The sequence below is a fragment of the Lissotriton vulgaris genome, chromosome 3_2, assembly GCF_964263255.1.
Source record: "Lissotriton vulgaris chromosome 3_2, aLisVul1.2, whole genome shotgun sequence".
Classification (NCBI taxonomy): Eukaryota; Metazoa; Chordata; class Amphibia; order Caudata; family Salamandridae; genus Lissotriton; species Lissotriton vulgaris.
The window spans coordinates 153,818,329-153,839,793 of NC_141690.1; the positions used below are offsets into that span (position 1 = coordinate 153,818,329).

At 46.1% G+C, this 21,465-nt stretch overlaps 1 protein-coding gene across 2 annotated transcripts in view; it reads left to right on the forward strand.

Moving 5' to 3' along the window:
• LOC147725449 (uncharacterized) overlaps positions 1–21,465 on the forward strand; it is a 250,903-nt gene that overhangs the window by 56,356 nt on the left and 173,082 nt on the right. For both annotated transcript variants that reach the window (XM_086964116.1, XM_086964117.1), the window contains exon 2: positions 15,710–16,129. In XM_086964116.1, coding sequence (XP_086820242.1) covers positions 15,710–16,129 — 420 coding nt within the window. The remainder of the gene's footprint in view (positions 1–15,709; positions 16,130–21,465) is intronic.

The following is a 21,465-nucleotide window of genomic DNA, read 5'->3' on the forward strand; positions in this document are numbered from 1 at the left end:
CTTGGAGATTCCTGGAGAAAAATGTTTAGCTGTAAAATTTAACAAATGCATGTTTGCGCGAAATTAATATGTATATTAAGGGCATAGCATCAGTAGGGATGGGTTAAAACCTAAACACAGCCTCATTAATGCAATAGTGAATGCACCCAGTCCTACTAGTAAGGATGACGTGAGGGCAGTCCGGGGATTAGCTAGGTATTATTCTAAATTCATAAAACATTTCTCAGAGAAAACGTACCACATTCAGCAGCTGCTTAAAAACAAAACCACATTTGATTGGTGCGGGACATGTCAGGATTCCTTTACTAATATTAAAAGGAAAATCAGTGAGGCACCATTTAAAAAAAATGTTGATCGCTCAGCACAGATCATCCTAACCACAGACGCAAGTAACAAAGCTTTAGGCATAGTATTGTCACAACGAGACAGAGATTACAATGTATGGGTGGTGGCTTTTGCATCACGGTCGCTTACGAGGTTTGAGATTAAATATTCAGCCATCGAACGTGAGGCATTAGCATGTACATGGTCCATTAATCAACATCAGCTATATGTTTGGGGATTCTGATCATAAGCCCCTCGTTAAAATGTTATAAACGGCAGGTCTAGTTAATGCATCCCCTAAAATAAGCAAAATGTCTGTAAAATTACTTGACTACATCTATGGTGTTGAATGCTGGCCTGGTGTTAAAAGCAGAGTTGCTGATTTCCTTAGCAGGTTGCCATTACCCCATGAAGAGAGTGATGGTCAATTTAAGGAGTAATTTGAAGGAATTACACTCACAGAGTGGAAAGAAAAGGTAGCCAAAGACCGGACATTACTATGAATTTGTGAACTCACTTGTGGACAGTGGCCTAAAAAAAGTCCAAAAAATGATGAGAGGAATTTTGGGGAAATCAGACATGAGTTGTGTGTTGATGAAGGCTTACTATTTAGATTGGGGAAAATTACACCACAAGACAGTTTACATGATAGAATTCTTCGATTATGCCATGAGGGACACCTAGGCATTTCCAAGAATAAACAAAGAATTAACTGCAATTACTGGTGGCCTGGCCTAGACAAAGATATTGAACGTTTAGTTAGGGAATGTGTGGCTTTTAATGAGTCAGACAATAGTCTGAAAATGTTCAGAACACATTTGAGTCCATTTGAATTGCCTTGCATGTCTAGGGAAAGGGTTGGGCTAGACATTGTGGTTCCAGTTGAGGGTCAGAATGGTAATCATAAATACATACTGAAGATGGTTGACCATTTCGCAAAAGGGCCTGAAATCAAAATAGTTCAGAATGCTGATTGTACAGCTGTCATCAATTTTTTTGACAAGATTTTCATGAGAAAAGGGCTCTCAAAATGTATATTAACTGATAATGGATCACAGTTCATGTCCTCAGCTTTCAAAATATTCCTTCTTCTCAACTGCATTAAGCACAATACTACATCACTTTATCACCCTGAAGGCAATGGCCTAGTTGAGCGCTTCAACAGGGTGATCAAGGGTTGCCTACAATTGTCCAAGAATAACAATATGCAGTGGGAAAATTAGATACACAAATTAATATCACCATACAGGGTAACTACCAGTTCTGTCACTGGTAACAATCTTTTTGTCATGATGAAATGAAATGAAAAGTAAATTTGTAGAGCGCGGTTGCTGCCCGAAGGCGTCCAAGCGCTAAAGACCAGAATAGAAATTGCTTGACAGGGGTAGCTTGCAGAAATTAATGAGGAATGTTAAACAAAAAAGTCTTCAGCTGTTTTCGAAAGGAGGAAAGGTTAGGGTTGGATCTGAGATGAAGAGGAAGTGAGTTCCAGATCTTGGCGGCGTTATAGGTAAACGTCCTGCCGCCCGCCCTTACCTTTTTTATTCTCGGAGCTATAGCCATACAGGCCTGGCTGGAGCGAAGGTTTCTGCTAGGTTGGTACTGTTTTACTAGGTCCCGAGTAATCATTGGTCCTGTGTCCCAAAAGGCCTGATGGGCAATACACATGGCCTTAAAGATGACTCTCTGTCGCACTGGCAGCCAGTGCAGGCTGATCAAACCAAGTCTGGCTGATTGTCTGCGTGGCAGCTGTAACAGTGTGCGGGCCGCGCAGTTCTGCACTATCTGTAGTCTACGCAAGGTGTATTCTGGGGCACCAAGGTAGAGGACATTGTTGAAGTCTAAGCGGGACTGTATCAGACCTTGGATGGCCACCTGCTTTGCCTCCATAGGCAAAAGAGGAAGGACTTTCTTTAGCATCCTGAGAAGTCCAAAGCAGGTGGCCGAGAGTTTTGTAGCCTGGATGTTAAACAAGAGGGTCTTGTCCAGCCACACCCCAAGGCTCTTAATATTGTCCTTGGGTACTGGGGGGGTACCTAAACAAGGAGGCCACAAGGAGTTAAAGGAGGTAGGGTTTGAGGGACCCAGGAGCATCAGCTCGGTTTTGTCCCCATTGAGCTTAAGGGATGAGGAGGTCATCCAGCCCTTTACTTCCTCTAAGCACTTTTTTAGCCCATCTGACGACGTCAGAGCGGCCTCCTGCGCCAAGGAGACCACCAGCTGGGTGTCGTCCGCGTAAGAAATAATCTTAACCCCAAACGGACGAACAACCTCAGCCAGTGGTTTCATATAGATGTTGAAGAGCGCGGGGCTTAAAGAGGAGCCTTGTGGAACTCCACACCTCAACGGCCTACTCATGGATACAGTGTCTCCATCAAAACCTTGGAATGATCTGTCACTCAAGAAGGATTTGAGCCATAGCCAAGCTCCATCCACTATTCCGACATTCAAGAGGCGGGTCAGCAGAGTGTCATGGCTGACCGTATCGAATGCCGCGCTTAGATCAAGGAGGATCACTGCCACTGACCCCCCCTGATCTAAGATTTTTCTGGTTTCCTCAGTGACTGCTTGAAGGGCAGTCTCTGTTCCGTGTCTGGGTCTAAAACCCGTCTGGGTGGCATCTAACAGCTGGTTATTTTCAAGAAAGTTCACCAGCTGGAGATTGATGTATCTCTCAAGAATTTTGCTCACCCAGGGGAGCAGAGAAATCGGCCGATAGTTGCTAAAGTCAGAGGGATCCAGATTAGGTTTTTTTAGCAGAGCTCGGACCATGGCCCGCTTCCAAGCAGGAGGGACAGTGCCAGAGGTGATGGAGGCATTCAGGAGGTCCATAATAGTTGGTAAAGTGACCTGAGATGCCAACATCATGACTTCTGGAGGTGCTGGATCACATGGAGACCCAGATTTTACCTTGCGGGCAATAGAATCCAAAGATTCAAGGTCTAATGGGGGGAAGTGGTCCAGTGTTGGCAAGGGTTCCAATGGAGTATCCCCCAGCTGTGTTCGATCCTGAGCTATGGGAACAATTGCTATTGAGGGTAAAGATGAGTATATTTTATTAACTTTCTGGTGGAAAAATTCTGCCAGGTCATTGCAGTGGGCTGTTGTTTTTTCCTCGTGCACGCTGGAAGGGGGAAGTTTTGTGAGTTTTTTCAGTATTTGAAATATTTCCTTAGGCTTGGACTTAGCTTGTAAGATTTTATTAGAGAAATATACAGATTGGGCAGATTTAACCTCGGTTTTGTAAATTTTAATTGCCTCTCGGTATCGGGTTTTTTCCTCCAAAGAGTAATCTAAACGCCATCGTCTTTCTATTTTCCTGCATTGGCGTTTCTTTTCCCTGAGAGCCTCTGAGTACCAGGGGGCAGTTTTTTGGGAACGTTTCAGCGTTATCTTACTCAGGGGGAGAGTGGCTTCAAGGGATTGTGTGATCCAATCTTCATATTCCTGATTGGCCCAACATGGGTCCTCATTATAGGATGGTTGGTCAATCGCAAGTCTACTGTGTCTGCCTGATGAGGGGCAGACAAGCTATGAGCAAAGATCTCAGTTGGATGTCTGCTTCTAGACAAGCGGAAAGGTCACCTGAGTCTGTTAGGAAGAAAATTGCCTTAACTCAAGAACGGTACAAAGAATGGTACAACCGGAAACATGGTACTAAAGGTTTGCCCTAAAACTGTAGGGAAAATGTGAAGGTACGGCTGGAAAAGAAAACTAGGAAGGGTGAGAGCCAATTTATCGAGTCCTTAACAAATAAGTGATATCCACTCAAATTCTGTAAAACTCAGTGATGGTAAGGTTAGCCAGATGTACAGGCAGAACACATCCTACAGGACTTCATGATTATTGTGAAATTAATAAGGATGTGTGGTTAGACTCTAGCTTTGGTGAGAGTGAACATGGTACCACATTGATTGAGACTGAAAATGTAAATAATGATAGCAATGCTGATGTACAAGAAAGCATTTATCCCAATGACGTAGCGTCACATCTCAGGTCACACCATGGGAGTAACTTCTCTTTAAACAGACTGTCGAGTTCTTCTGTGGTCCAGCCTATTATCACAGGCAGGTTAAGTAGGCCTATTGTCAAACCAAAATATAATGACTTTGTGACAAATATATAGCTCCATCCATTCTCGCTCCCTCCTAAATGTTCTTCACTCAATTGTAAAGGAGGAAGATGTGTTGTAACTAGGTCATTTGGCACCATGCCACACTGTATTGTGATGCACCTCATTCCACCCTTTCATTGGTATACCCTGTCACCCCATGCCCACATTCTGCATCTGACAGTTATCTATGTGTGTAGAGGCAGTTACTGTTTAGCCAGCACCTCAATAGGACGTGTGTAGGGCCTTACTAATAAACTACTTGTTCTCTACAAATTACGTCTACGCTTCTTTACTACAACAGTGGACCCCTTGTGGCCCTGCCCGGGACCCTGTAACTAGCCTTCAGCTTGTGCCTGGGAAAACTGCTGAATGGACGGTGTCACAGCAGGCCTGTGTGAAGTGCTGTGAAGACGGGGGTATGAGCATTTGTTCCTCCCTTCCAGAGAATCAAGTTTAGCCAATAGGTTGATTCCTTTTTATAACTCAGAACAATAGTCCAGATTGGTTTAAATTAAGGTAGTTATTTATTTGCATTGTAAAGGAGCAGCCGACACGTGTTTCGCCCTATGTGGCAAGTTGAGCCAGAGCTTTCTCAATGCTAGTCATTTTGACCACGGTACGCTCAGTCTCACTGGAAGGTCAGGTCAGCAGATCAGCGTATTACTTCTCTAGAAACCCAAAGTATTTGGCTGATTGCTTGTATAACCAGGAGGGTCGGACCTGATGTAACAATGTTTGTGTTGTGTGGTTGCCCGAACATGCTGAGGGGTACTCTCTCCTGGCCTTCCTTGTATCCTGGTTGTGGGAGGTTGTGGCACCTGAGGGGCTCTCTAGCTTCTACGCCCTGGAATGGGTGCATAGAGTCCAGTCAAGGGAGCTCTGGCCTGGGGCTACGTCAAGCCCAGTGGTGGCCCACCTTCTACACTTTCAGGACCATGATCATCTCCTGCAGCAGGCCCTGGTCATTGGCCCATTTGTAGTGGATAAGGCCCAGGTGTCATTGTATCCAGATTGTACGCTCCAAGTCCAAATGCAAAGGGCGTCTTTCTTGGCAGTAAAGAAGAAATTACGAGAATTGGGACTCCCATACTCTTTACTCTTCCAGGCCCGCTTGCGTACACTGTGCATATCTTTACGGACATATCAGCTGCCTGGGACTGGATTGAATTGCATGACCAGGGCACAAACATGATCGATGCCCCGGACGCCAGCTGTCCAAAAGGCATGGAGCAGCCCATCCCTCCAGCTCCCAAGTGGTGTGGAAACAATCTGGAGATGGCTGCTTCTTTGGGTTCGAGTGCAGGATTTGCCCAGTCGGTGTCCCCGGCAAGCTGTTCCACCGCATCTGATTCTATGACTTCTGATTTCCCTGGGCTTGGAGATGTTCTGCCGGGTGTTACTTCTCTATCTGCTGATGATTTGGTTTGAATAGCTGCTACCAAGCCTATGCAAATGTGTTTATTCTCCTTGTTCCTTCTCAGTTTGCGTAGCTCTTTTTCTATATATGCTTTAGGTGATCTGAGAGGCTCGGTTGCTTTCAGTTAGTCAAGTTAGTCAAGTCAAAGAATTTGTATAGCGCACTACATACCCAGAGGGTTTCAAGGCGCTTAGGAGGGGAGGAGGATTACTTGTCAAATATCCAAGTTTTAAGTTGCTTTCTGAATGCTAGGTGGTTCTGGGTAAGGCGAAGGTAAGCGGGGAGTGAGTTCCATGTTTTAGCAGCCAGGTATGAAAAGGATCTGCCTCCCATGGTGGTCTTGTTGATGCGAGGTACAGTGGCGAGGGCTTGGCTGGAAGAACGTAGTTGGCGGGAGGGGGTGTAGAAGGACAGTCGTGAGTTGAGGCAATCTGGTCCGATGTCGTAGAGTGATTTGTGTGCGTGGGTAAGCAGTCGGAAAGTGATCCTCTTATTGACGGGTAGCCAGTGGAGGTCTTTAAGGTGCCCAGAGATGTGTTCGTTGCGTGGGATGTCTAATATGAGCCTGGCTGAGGCGTTTTGGATTCGTTGGAGTTTCTTCTGGAGTTTTGCGGTAGTACCTGCGTAGAGGGTGTTTCCGTAGTCCAGTCAGCTCGTGACCAGAGCGTGGGTGACTGTTTTCCTTGTTTCGGAGGGGATCCAGCGAAATGTTTTTCTGAGCATGCGAAGAATGTTGAAGCAGGAAGAGGATACGGCGCTGACTTGTCTGTTCATTGAGAGTGAAGAATCCAGGATGACGCCTAGGTTCCGTGCGTGGTCTGTCGGGATGGGTGCTTTTCCGAGGGCTTCCGGCCACCAGGAGTCGTCCCATGCAGAGGGGGATGTACCTAAGATGAGGACTTCTGTTTTGTCTGAGTTCAGTTTCAGACGGCTTTGTTTCATCCATTCGGCAACTTCTTTCATTCCTTTGTGTAGGTTAGTTTTGGCGGTGCTGGGGTCGTTGGTGAGAGAGAGGATCAGTTGAGTGTCGTCCGCGTAAGAGATGATGTTGAGGTTGTGTTGGCGTGCGATGGCCGCGAGGGGGCTCATGTATACGTTGAAGAGGGTGGGACTGAGTGAGGATCCTTGTGGTACGCCGCAGATGACTTCAGAGGCCTCGGACTTGAATGGTGGAAGGCGGACTCTCTGGGTTCTTCCGGTGAGGAACGAGGTGATCCATTCAAGAGCTTTTCCTTGGATTCCGATGTTATTGAGGCGTTGTAAAAGGGTGCTGTGGCAGACTGTGTCGAAAGCTGCAGAGAGGTCAAGGAGGATGAGGGCGACTGTGTCTCCATTGTCCAGTAGAGTTCGAATGTCGTCTGTTGCTGCGATGAGGGCGGTCTCAGTGCTGTGTTTTGCTCGGAAGCCAGATTGTGAGGGGTCGAGGGATTTATTGGCTTCGAGGAAGGCGGCGAGCTGGTTGTTGACAGCTTTCTCGATGACTTTGGCCGGGAATGGAAGAAGCGAGATGGGGCGGTAATTTTTGAGTTCGTTGGGGTCCGCTGTTGGTTTTTTCAGAAGGGCGGTGAGTTCAGCGTGTTTCCAGTCTTCCGGGAAGGTGGCGGAGTGGAAGGAGCAGTTGATGACGTCTCGGAGGTGCGGTGCTATGACGGAGTCTGCTTTGTTGAAGATGTGGTGAGGACATGGGTTCGTGGGATGCCTTTAACATTTGCTTAACCTCATTATTTCTGTTACAGGTTTACCAAATCGCAGACTATTGTTAAGTCTTTACTGTCTTGGGGTTTGGTATGGGGGTTATGGGGATCCGGGCATGAAGGGGGCTTGTGAGACATTCTCTTTCTTATATTGTACTTTATTATTTGTTGTCATTTTGTGCCTTCTTTAGGTTGCTCCCTCCTTATACTGCATCTTCAGTTCTGGCTCTGTTTGACCGTTAAGCCCTTTTTAGGTCTCGCCTATGCAGCTCACATGCGCTGCATAGGCGAAATGACCTTTTGCAATCGGTACGGCTTTTCAGCCAAAAACGTGCACACGTTCCATTGCCTATAATGGCAACGCGCGCACGTGTGGTGATTTACTTGCAGGAGCGCACGGCGCCATATGGAAGCAATTATCGCTCCTGACGCTGCTCGCTCTCGCAAGTGAAACGCTTTCACTCGCCCCTCCCCCTGCTGCCTCCTTGTAGCGCGAGGAATGCGCTTGTTTTTCCAGTGCAGCTGTCTTTTTCGTCCGTTGTTCAGTTGCTATAGGTTCTATTCTCAGAGTGAAAGTTACGTTTCCTAGATTAGCGTGAGCTGTTTGCTGCAAAGTCCTTATGAGCATTAATCGGCTTGAAATACACGTGCATGTCTGTTTGTAAACTGCATGACCTCCTGTGGCATACATGCGATGAGGATGGCCTGAAAGTGCAAGACCGCTGCGCTCTGGGTGCGACAGGGGGGTGGTTTGATTCCCTAGTGCTGAGAGCGAGAGTTTGGGGTTTTGACTCCTATCTGTCCTGGTTTGTGAGGCGACCTATTAATTTGAAAATGCAGATCTGGATTTCTAGAGCCTCTTACTCAGACTGAATTTTCGAACTTACCTGTGCGTATAATGGCCTGTCCAGGAACAAAGGTCCCCACCACAGGCGACACCCCAGAAGAGACTAGTGACGAACCCCTCTGTCTGTTGCGGCAGACGATTGTTGTATGTCCCAGTGCCCCACTTCTCAGTGACAAATCCTAATTATCTCAAACCTGTATTAAGGGCTCCTAATTAAGCTGTCTTCAAGAGAGTGGTGTCTTATCCGCCCTGCTGACAACAGATCCCTCTCCCAGGGCAGCCCCACCGTCTAGGAAAGCCCAGATCAGTGCACGGCCCAGAAGCATTGCCTTGTCCACAAGTTACCAAAATGTAATCTACACAAAGGAGTGAAGCAGTCAGCATTTCCAATACCCTTTAAAATTGGATGTTCTAACTGTGTTCACAGCATTCATATTTACCATGACGCACAACGTTTCTTTTCCATAACTGTTTAACTTGGCTCACAACTGTCACATTACGCGTTTAAGATTCGTTCAAACAGTTTGAGACTCTACTCTTAGGGCAAAGTATTTTTCTAAGGGAAATAGTGGTCCATTACATCTGATTTCGGTGTGAAGAAGTGCGCAGAATATTACAGGACATTTTGATAAAAGAAAACCTGTATGCATCATTTTTACTGCTTATCTGGGGTTATTTTTTCCAGTGGATTTTTTTATTTATTTTACTTGCAAAAGAAAACTAATCAGTGGTGCGTAGCTTGACTGCTGATAGGGTGAATAACACAAACCAGAGAGGGCTATTGATGTATTGTACAAACATGCATTTTTGTAGTGGGTAGGCACTAAAAGGAAAGAGCATAAAGACATGTTACATGATAAAGATACATGATAACATTTCAGACTTTATTACATTCAGCATCAAGATTTTAAATGGCTGCAAGATGCCGCTCCTGCTAGATTTAAAGGACCCAGACTGTGAATGGCGCAGTATGTCTCTGTATGTCTCAAAACCCAGGCAGGAATGAGTGTTCTAAAACGCCTATTGTTGGTTATTGTTAGGGGTGCAGGACTGGATAAACAACTTTTTCTTCATGGATTACCCCTTTAAACTCTAACTGTGAGCCCGGCTCGTATCCAAGGTGCTTGAGTTCTTGTCATGGGGACATAGAATGGTGAGCATTCGGAATCTGGTTTAGGTGTCACCAGTAAGTTCTGCGTGCTGGATTATTATGCATCAGCATGCAAGCCATTGTCCTGTTTGAGACCTGCTTACACCGATCGGATGGTTCTCATACAGTAACATGTATGAGGCAAGCAATTTTGGGCGGCTGCATAGAGTTCTCAGTCGTGGGTTTTCATTTTGGATTGAGGGGAGGGGTAAAGCTTTCTATTTTGAGCAATATCTTTTAGGTCTCGCATGCGCTGCATAGGAGGACCTTTAGCCGTCGCTCTGCTAATTTCCAAGCACACACTCGTGCTTGTGGCGGCATCCAGCTTGGGGGAGCGAGCAGGGGCGCACCATAAGCACGAGTGCAGTGCTTGAAAGTGAGCAGACTGCGCACGCACGCACCACTCCCGGCCTCACCTCCTGCTCCCCCTCTCTCTAACGCGCCCCTACTCATGCGTGCACCACTCGTTCTTGTTTAAATAGGTGACCGTACTGTTGCATGGCTGTTGCATTTTGGGGCTTGCTGTAGTGCTATTGAATCAAACCCGCATTGTGGAGAAGAGCACGATGATCGGCGTCCATCCAATGTATACTTAAGGAGGTATGTTCTGCCACAGGACAGTTCGAGCAGTATTTCCAAGCTAGATATAGGCATGTCCAATTTGCTCTTTGGCTTCATCAGCACATGAGTGTTTGTTTGATTGCTTGCTACTGAATGGATAACTAATTCACATCTATCTGAAGATGACCGCTGCGGTGCAACAGCTTTGCTCCAAGTGGTTGAAACCGTGGCTGAATAATTAATTAGACAAGAAATAAACATGCTCTTTGTCCCTTTTCTCTTTTACTGCCATGCTTTGCGTCTTTGAAACCAGAAGTAAAATGTGTGCTGTTTTTGGAGTACTATGCCACGTTTCTCCTTTTGATTATTTGGAAGCGCTGAATGGAAAATTTGTTCTACAGTCTGACCCCTGATTTTATGTTCAAGAAAGGAGGTAGTCAAGTGGTCGCTTCTACCTCAGGAGGTTGTTTCTCCCAAGTCTGAAGCCATTTCTGCCTGCCTCCCCTTTACTCTGTAAAACACACCTTCTGGCCCCTTTCTTTAGGTTCCCCACCCACTCCCGTTCCCTCTGTCAAGACCCTTGGGTTCAAACTCAATAATCAACTTTCCCTCCACTCTCAAGTTAGTGCGGTTGTCTCCTCAGCCTTCCTCTCCCTCCGGACAATCCGCAAAGTCTCCCGGTTTTTTTCCCCATCCGCCCTCAAACTAATACTTTTGGCCATGGTGACGTCTCGCTTGGACTACGGCAATGCCCTCTATCATGGCATGCCAGCGTACCTCGTGAGACGCCTCCAACTGGTTCAAAACCAGCGGCTCGTCTGGTATTCAATCTACCCAAATCACAACATGTCACGCCCCTTCTCAAATCTTTACACTGGCTCCCTGTCCGGCAACGTGCCCTATTCAAGCTTGGCTGCATCAACTTCAAAGCCCGGTCCGGTTCTGCCCCGTCTTTCATTAGCATGGCTATTCACGACTACACCCCGTCTAGAGAATTGCGCTCTGCTACTCACCAACTTCTCACTGTCCCTCGCTTCAAACGAAAAAAATGGGGAGGCTCCAAATTCTCTACCACAGCCCCTGCCTTTTGGAACTCTCTCCCATTTCATCTGAGATCCTGTTCCCAGTACCCCCTTTTTCGCAAAGATCTCAAAACTTTCCTTTTTACCCAAGCCTTCCTAATCTTCCCTTGTCCCTCAGTCTTTCTGTCCCTTGAGTAGTAGTATTACATAGCGCCAAGAAACTGCCTGGTGTACGCGCGCTCTAGAAATATTTTTTAAACTCAAATCTTAGAGTAGAGACAGACCTATAATATATGGTATAAAGTACCCCATCTGTACATTTTCAGAATGCTGCAGGCAACCGAAGAGTATTGTGACCATCCAACAAGACTGAAAGTAGACTTTCATTCTAGGAGGATGGGGCTCCTCTGTCACTTGCAATATCCTTTTAAAACGCACCTAGGGTGGTATTTTATTCCATATAACATTTCTTCCAAATCCCTCTCTTACCCACACTCTTTCAAATCTTCCATCTCTTGGTCCTTTGAAACATAGAGTTCTTCTGTTTAAATATAGGAGGATAAAACGGAAATTCTATTTTGTGAAAATAAACACTTTCATATGCAGCTTGCAATTTTTACAAGCATATTTTAAGCAGTGTGATGTATGCTGCTATCACAACTGTACTGCTGTTTGGGATGTGCAACATCATGTTGATAGATTCCTACCCCCCAGAAGTGCATATATAAATGGTCAGAATTGTCCCCAGACCTGCCAATAGCTCTCCATTTTTAGGAAAACAAAAAAAGAAAGGAAGCTATATCTTCTTTACACCCCAGTTGTCCCCTTTTCTGAGAGTTGTTCTGTGTCCGTTTCATTTTCCTCCTTTCTCTAGCATCCTCTCTGTTTCCATTTTCTTTCCTCTTTCACTCTTTTCCATCTCAACATTGTTGTCCATCTGCCCTTCTCCTAATCGTTCTTTCCCTCCCAGGCCCGGACTGGCCGTTGAGGGCACCGGGCAATTCCCCGGTGGGCCGCATGGTTGGGGGCCGGTTTTGGGCCCCTGGGGCCGTTTTTGTTACAGGGCCGTTATGCTGCAAAAACGGCCCTGTAACAAAAACGGCCGAAAACCGGCCCTTTCACAGAGCGCGGTTGCACCTCTCCCCCCTCCCCTCTCCTCCCGGAGGGGGGGAGGGGGGCCGGCCGAGCACTTTGCCAGGGCCGGTTCTGGTTCCCAGTCCGGCCCTGTTCCCTCCATATTCACATTTATTTTCTGATATTTTCCTCTTCCGTATCCATTTCTTTCCTCTAACATGTTTCCTTTCCATCTTCTAATTTCTTCCCTTATCTTTTTTCTCTTTCCTTCGAACTCTGGCTTATTTTCCATCTCCCTTCCTTTACCCAATTTTTACCATCTCTATTGACTGTTATTTTTCTTGTTTCTTTTTAATTATTCTTAACAAGGTCCTCTTTTTTCACTTCCATTTATTTTTAATTTATCCCTAACATCTTTCGTTTCATTCTCCATTCCTCCCCCTTCCTTTCTTTCTTCTTTGCTTTCATTCTTTAGCCATTTCGTTTTTCGTTGTTTATTCTAACCGTCTTCCTTTCATTTCCTTCTTGCACTTAGCTATTTAATTACTTCCTATTACCTGGCAGATATGCAGTATTGTCATTTCTTTGAGAGCCCTTTTCATGAGCGCCCATAGGGCTACAGAAAGGACTTCAAATAATACTATGCACACATAACACCCAGGCACCCCCTGAAAAGTAATACCACACACATTTGAAAACCAGCACACATAACACATTCGCAACCTCACAAACAAACATACGGCTAAAAATATTCACATTAACAATGTCAAAAGCTCGGCCATTTCAGAGACCTATTGGCTTTGCAAATGCTTGTTAAATCTTCCATCGGTCATCGTAATCATGTTGTTCTAAACATTGGTTAAATACACTAATACTTGTTCATGTTAGAGTTTTTATCGTTTTAATCGATCACTGTTCCTCTCGGTCTAACTCCTTACATCTCAAGCGCGACTCATGACAAGGGTCACACGCTTGACCAAGTGTTCTCCACCTTTCCTCTTATTATGTCCCATCCCACCCCGGTTCTCTGGTCTGACCACTCTTTGATCAGTTTTTTAATTCAGGGCAAAAGTAAAACATCTTATACTAACTCAGACCACCTTAGGCATCCCAGAAGACCTTTGCATAAAATTACCCCCGAGAATCTTGCTCAAGCGTTTCAGGATTATCCCTGTACACTATCTGGCCATCTGGAGAGGGATCTTGAAGCCTTCCAGGAATGGTTAACTGAAAGGCTTGATGATCTTGCTCCTCTTTCAATCCCCCCTTCATCTGTTAAGCGCTGCTCGGCTCCTTGGTTTTCGAAGTCACTTGCTTTGGCACGCCGTAACTGTAAGTTAGCCGAAAGACTCTGGCGGAAGCATTATGACCAAGAAGCTAAGTCTGCCTATAAACTATCTATTAAATCTTACCATTCTGACATTCTTGAGGCCAAAAAGAACTATTTTGCAGATAGAATTGAGTCTGCGTCAAATTCCAGTAAAGAAATCTTTACCATTGTTAAAGAGTTTATCTCTCCCAAATCCAGCATAGCTCAGCATAAGTTCTCTGAACCTTGGGTAAAGGAGCTGGCCATCTTCTTCAATACAAAAATTAAATTGATTCAAGAATCTTTTCCACCAGCTACCCCTAATGCATCACTGCATGATTCCAATCTGATGTCTTTATCTCCTGATTCTAGCCCCATTCTATCGGAGTTTCCTCCTTTATTGGAATCTAATTCTCTGGATCTTTTACTCAGGATTAAATCGGGCTCCCCGCTTGACCCGTGTCCGGCGAGCTTTTTAGCTAGGAACGCCAAAATTTTGAATTCCTTAATTTCCCCTATCCTGAATCTCTCTTTGTCATGTGGCATGGTTCCACCAGCCTGGAAGAAGGCAATGGTCGTCCCCCTTCTAAAAAAACCAGGCCTCGATCCAGAGATATATGCCAACTACAGGCCCATATCTCTCCTGCCCAGTCTGGCTAAGATCGTCGAGAAGCACGTTCATTCTGTGCTTTCTTCCTTTCTTGAAGACCATGGGTTACTCCACTCTACCCAATCTGACTTCCGCTCCAACTTGAGCACTGAGACCGCTCTATTGGAAGTTAACGAAGCCATTAAGGAAGTTCTCGACGCAGGTGGAAGAGCAATGCTGGTGTTGTTGGATTTGTCGGCGGCCTTCGACACCGTCCCGCATGAGGCCCTCTTGAGAAGACTTCACGAGATCGGTCTCAGAGGGACGGTGTTGAGCTGGCTGAGATCTTACCTAGCGGGTCGTCGACAAGTGGTCTGGGCCCCCCCGTACTCCGCCGAGGTGCCGCCTATGGATGTCGGAGTCCCACAAGGGTCGGTGCTGAGCCCGACCCTTTTTAACATCTTCATGACTCCTTTGGCGGTACTGGCGGAGTCAATGGGTGCCCAGATCATATCATACGCTGACGACACCCAGCTCCTCTTCACCTGCAAGAAGGGCATGGAGTTCGACGGGGAGAGCATCCGTGGCTGCCTTGGGGCTGTCTTCAACTGGTTTCAGGGAAGCAGCCTCAAGTGCAACCCTGATAAATCTGAGGTGCTCTTCTTCGGCTGTCAGGCAGAACCACCTTGGCAGGAATGGTGGCCGGTTTGCATGTCCCCCCCTTCCTCCTCCTCTTTGGTCGCTAAAAACCTCGGGGTTAAAATTGATAACACCCTTGCCTTGAAAACACAGATCACAGGTCTTACGGATACCTGTTTTGGTCTATTAAAAATGATGCGTAAATTCCTTCCTATGCTCCCTTTGGCCCAAGGAAGCTGACAGTTCAAGCTCTGATCTGTTCCAGGCTTGACTATTCAAATATCCTCTACCTGGGTTTGCCAGACTATCTCTTGCACAAACTCCAGGTTGTTCAAAATTCTGCGGCAAGAGCCATCTTCGGCCTACCCCGGCATGCCAGATCATCTGAGTTGCTTTCCTCCCTGCACTGGCTTCCTATTAAGAAGCGTATCATATTCAAAGCACTTACTCTGGCCCATAAGGCACTCCATCGGGTAGGGGCCTCATACATTCAGAAACGGATTTCTTTCTACAAGCCCACCAGATCTCTCCGGTCGGAAAATCTTGGCCTGGCAATTGTACCTCCCATTAAGAAAGTCAGAATAGGTGGACGTTCTTTTAAATATCTCGCCCCCAAATTATGGAACTCCCTTCCCGCTGATCTCCGCCACACTCCCAATTTGTTTGCCTTCAGAAAGGCCTTGAAAACCTGGCTTTTTCATTAGTAACTCTGCTATGTTTCTGTTGTCCTTCTCCTTTTTTCAGTAATGGGTCAGAAAGCGCCGGGACACTCCTTGGAGTAGCCGTGCGCTATATAAGTCACCCATTAACATTAACATAATCCACCATTGCTGTTTGTATTGATTGGACTTTTACTGACTATTACTTTTACATCATTGAACTGTGCTGTTCTTGTATGATTATGCATTAATAATCGAATACAGATTGATTGAGAATAATTATTCAAACTTATTTTTTCTTCTATTTCAGGCAGAGGAAAGGAAATAGATATCATACAGAAACCAGAGGTCATAAATGAATCAGTGGGAAACTCTGTCACACTGACGTGCTCTTGGAAAATAAGTGAAGGAGTGGAGCAAATCAGGGTGAAGTGGCTAAAGAGAAACATTTCAGATTCAAGCCCACTGGCCAATAACACAAAAGGAAGCGAAGTTGCATCAGGTGTATTTAACATAACTGGAAATATGGAGAAATGCACTGATCCTTCAGGACTTGTTTTAATGATGACAAGCTATAAAAATGACAACAAGAGCGGCCAAACTATGCTCCATCTTCCATCTTTGATAATGGGTGATACTGGATTCTACTGGTGTAAGATTTTTGTTGAAGTGCCGCCTCCATTTGCAAGACAGATCGGAAAAGGGACGAGCTTAACAGTAAAAGAAATAGGTAAGAACGCCACTCCTGATGGGCCCCTGGTGTTTACCAATCTACGACAATGTTTATTTTTGCCCAGATCTGAGAAAGCCACATGATTTACCCTTTTTCTTAAACGTTTTGAAACTTTATTTCTTTGAATATTGATTCAAAGGGCTACCCCTTGTCATTTGTTGCCCGCGAGAGACTGGTGGTGGAGGTAGAACATGGTCAAAGCCGTCTCTTGCTGGGATTTCCATTCAATTCAGCTGTTTTTGCACAGCCCGTAGCTCCCCAACCAGGCCTCCCAGTGCTGATAGCAGCAACAAATGTACCTGCATGAACATTTGACTAAAGCCGGGCTTCAGAAAAGATTTTCGAGAAGTTTTCTGAAGCAGACTTCCGACTCCTAAAATCTCAGGGCGGCGGGAAGGGTATTGCAAAGTTTGGGAACAAGATATGCAAAGGAGCAGCCACCGCTTCCCGCTCGATTAACCTTGGGTAGCGTCACAAGCCCTGGCCCCTTGCCTACTAGCCTGAAGAGCCCTATATGGAGCTTAGAGGGTGAGTAAACTATGGCTAATGAGTGGGCCTTTCCCATGGATGACCCGATTAGCGATGTTCTTTTTTTAGGTCGAGCCTAGACAGCGCATGCGCTGTCACAAGACCTATTGTAAATACAATATTGAGGGTAATTTCTCCTGCCGCTTGCCAATTGGTTAACTCTGGCATTGCTTTTCTTATCTTGTTTATTGTTGGTTGACGATCGTAAATGTCACTTCCGTTTTTTGAGGAAGCAGCACCGACTAACTACAGAATAGTTATGCTGTAGGTCGGTATCTCTTTCTTTTTGGGACTACTTCATTTTCTCAGTGTCCCGGCCTCATAAACAAATGCGTGAAGTGTCCCAAAGGAAACATCCTTTGGTTTCTTTGTTCGCAAGGGACACCCAGGCTGAAGCAGCACCCGAAGGGGTACACGGCAGTCAGTTTCACCTCTCGAAAGCATCTGACAGAACCTGTGAGCTCACAGGGGACTGGCATCCTCACCACACGGGTCACTTAGTCAGCCTGGCACCCAGTGATATGCCTTACTTAGCGGGCTGGCGAGTGTTTAGAAATTACATTTGGTAACGCCTGCAATCGGCAAATGACTTGATTAGAATAAATTGAGCCAAAGACATTTTATGCGCAGCACACTCTTTCTTTTTGGCACTATTTATATTTGAAATGCTACTTATTAAACCCAACCAAGAACACAGTGTTTGTTTCTTTTACTTCCTTCACGGTCTCACGGGCCGGAAGTGTGACAAGGCCGGGTCCATTTCGCAACAGTCTCGTGATTCACGGGTGATTAACTCATCAGCGTATCTGATCTCCTTGTTCTCTTCCGCACAGGTCAGCAGCGGGGCCAACATGGTGGGGGCAGAGAACAAGGATTTATTGAAAGTCTGCTAACGCCAAACAATAATGATTGGAGAAGGGCAGATGAGACGCAAACTGTTAGCCCCAACTTATTTTGGTGCGTTTTGTGACCGTGCCTATATATTTGTACATTGTATAATGTGCATGTGCAAAGTGCATGCTCTGTCACTGGGCTTCTTAGCACCGAATAAATAGTGAACCCAACCCGGTAGTACTCACTTTATCAACCTTAGATGGATGAAAGGCAGACTGCCAAACCCACATTCATGGAATGGATCGATTGGTATCAAGCCACAAAATCCAAGTGGGATTGGTTGCAACATTTTGTTCTGACTTTTGTATCATGCACATTTTGCCTTTGCGCCACAAATCTTTCAAGTGGTCTTGGAAATACCTGTCACCCGGAACAGCTGCTATTAACCACTGAGGGAAATTATGAGAAATTATCAGAAAGACGTTTCGACTAATTGCTGAACATGCTCAAAAAAACGTTTGGACTCAGTGTTCTTGTTGTAAACTGGTTCTTCTCCCAACATGGCCACCTGCTGTCATCACACTTTCCCCTATGCACCTACCTACTAGCCACTCAGAATGCCTGCCTACATTCTATGTTGTACTTGAATGCTCCACACTTGTCAGTTGATGGTCTGGTCAGCTGGCAAGTTGGGTTGCTCTGCTGTAACTAAATAAACCTATCCTGAAACTACTAAGAAGTCTCCTGCTACCTACATAAACATCCTTACATCATTTTGGCGACTATCTTGGCTGACCAGACCAGAGAAGCAAACCAGAGAGGCACTCCAAGAAATACAGTGCAGCACGAGCAGCACCTCGCGCCAAGAACCCAAGAAGGCGTCTCACCCAACTACAGCCAGAAGTAAGGAGTAAAGAAACCAGAAGCCTGTGAAAGTCCAATATATAATAGGAAACCAACTAAAACTAAAAAACTAAAACAAAAAGAAGATATGGAATCAGCCCATCTGCTGCCAGTAATTTAAGAAGAAGAAAGGTGTAACCGGAGCAACGCCAGAAGACTTGAAAAAACATAACAGAATGTAGTGAGAAACTAGCTGATGCCGAAACAACTCAAACAAGTGAAATTCCAAGGTTCTTGTCACACTGCTACCAGTAACGGAAATTAAAAGAGGAAAACAGCTTCAAGTGATGCAAAAAAACGAAATGAAGGAAAGACTAATTTGGAGGTCCTTGACACTGCTCTGTGAGGTGTTGACTGTCTGGTGCCAAGAAACATCTCCGTTTTGTGGCTGCGGAGCATTCCTGTCCTTCACTACTTCTTTGATGTTAAAGTGTCTACTCAGTCTATCTTACCGTCTTGTCAGCCGAGGGATCTTCTTGTAGCGCTGTCATCCTCATACTGATGATGTAATAGAATTTCCATTGGTGCTAGCGGAGAGTCAGCGTGTCCTATGTCACACGCCTTCCAGTGTTGCCCCAGTTCCCTAGTTGCCGGTGTCTGGCTGGAGAGGAGCTTTCAGCACGTCATCGCGCAGTATTTGTGGCGCGTGGAGCATCACGTCGGGAGGCCATTATGTGGCTTTGTTCCCTTGGCATTCTTCGTTCCCGTGGTGACGCACGATGCGGAACAGCTGGGGCCTGCCTCCACGTAGCCAAGGTTCCTTATATCTCATCGGCAATTCTCTCAACATTACTTTGGGAGAGAGGGGTGGGGGGAGAGTGAGCAGACCCAAAAACCATTGAAGTGTGAAAAAGGCCGCTTTATTGGAACAGGTGCACATTTACAAATACACACACTCGGCAACCGCCTCACAATCTAAATCACAACCCAAGTTTTTGTTTGTTTTTATTTCAAACCCCAAACCCCGCCCCCACCCCACACCCTCCATCACACCCACCCCCACCCGTACATACCCAACACAAAACCATACAAACCCCAATAACATTATAACATTATAACATCACCTAACAAATATAAAATATCACATCTCCGACTATAAACCAACTGATCATATCCCCCGACCCATATTCTCCGAACCCCACCTCAATCAGTCTGAAAAATCCCCAAACAAGATCCGATTACAACTAACGGGTCCAAACTTGGCCCAAAAATGACCATCACATAGCAAAACCGCCACGCACCTGTCCCAAGCGACAAAAGAACAACGTAAAACCCCATGAACACATGTTTCAAACAGCAGCCAAACAATTAAATAAATAATAGAAAAGATCCCCCTAAAAAGAGGGAGGGAGGGAGGGACAAAAAATTCTAAGCTCAACCGGCCACCAGGTCACCAAGCCTAAAATGGTGACCGGAGCGAGGCGCCCTGCCCATTTATAGGGGCACGCACAATACAACCAAAACCAGCCCAAAAAACGCCCAATGGAACCTGCTAGAATAAAAAACCCCCACCCAGATCTCCCAAACCGCCCGGGGGAGGAGACCTCCCGGGGGTCGGCTGCCCTCCCCCAAGCCCCCCTTGGGAGAGAGGGGTGGGGGGAGAGTGAGCAGACCCAAAAACCATTGAAGTGTGAAAAAGGCCGCTTTATTGGAACAGGTGCACATTTACAAATACACACACTCGGCAACCGCCTCACAATCTAAATCACAACCCAAGTTTTTGTTCGTTTTTATTTCAAACCCCAAACCCCGCCCCCACCCCACACCCTCCATCACACCCACCCCCACCCGTACATACCCAACACAAAACCATACAAACCCCAATAACATTATAACATTATAACATCACCTAACAAATATAAAATATCACATCTCCGACTATAAACCAACTGATCATATCCCCCGACCCATATTCTCCGAACCCCACCTCAATCAGTCTGAAAAATCCCCAAACAAGATCCGATTACAACTAACGGGTCCAAACTTGGCCCAAAAATGACCATCACATAGCAAAACCGCCATCCAGAAAGCCGTGGGGTGAAAGACTGATACGGAGAGAGCCCCACCTTTCTGCCCCCCACACCGACCTAAAACAGGGGGGGGAGGAGCGGGGGGGGGTCGAGGGAGAGCACATCAGAAAAGGAAGGGGAAACCAAAAAACCACCACACCGACTATCACTTATTCACCAACAAACTGTTGCACAGCCAAACAGCGAGATAGGACCTCCCGCAACTCCAGCAGATATAGGTCCATACCCATACGGGACAAATGGACACCGTCCCCCCTAAAAAATTCCACCGCATCATATTTAATGTCACTATGGACGATGCGCCCGAAACCCAAGTCCCTACAAAAACGGGAAACCTCCAGATTCACTTTCCTCCGAGATTTATCCACCGCCTTCGGTTTCACCGCATACCTCCAAACCCTCCGCGGCACCATTTCCGTCCAAATGACATGACAACCCGACCACTGGCTGTGTAATAGGGCCAAATCCTTTTTAATTGCCCGGAGCAGGACAACCCCTTTAACAGAACCCATGTCATTTTCACCCAAATGAAGCACCAGAACATCCGGGCAAACCCCCCCTACCAACCAAGAATTCAAGGCAGGGATAAGTTCCTTCCATAACATACACCCCCTACCCTTCCAAACCACATTAAACAAACGATCATTGAAACCCAACGATGAACCAAAATAACTCTGGCGAGCTTGAACTTGAGCTCTCTTAACGAAGGAATGACCCACGATCCAAACTGTAATGTAAGCAGCCCGAGGACCAGCCACAGAACCTGTAAAAGAAAACAGAATCAGACAGGCAAAACAGATGAAGACGCCAGCGCTCCAGCAGCCTCATTACGAACATAGCGCCGAAAACAATTAGAAGTCCAGCGCCCCAGACCCATGATGTCCTCCCTCGACCAGCCCCTGTTGAAGGCCTCCGTGGCCGCCCCAATCCGAAAGGAGTGAGTACCGTATAAAGACCCATCCAAACCAATATGTCGCAGCGCTTTACGCAGTACCATACGCAGTTGATAATTGGTCACACAAGAACCATTAGCATGGC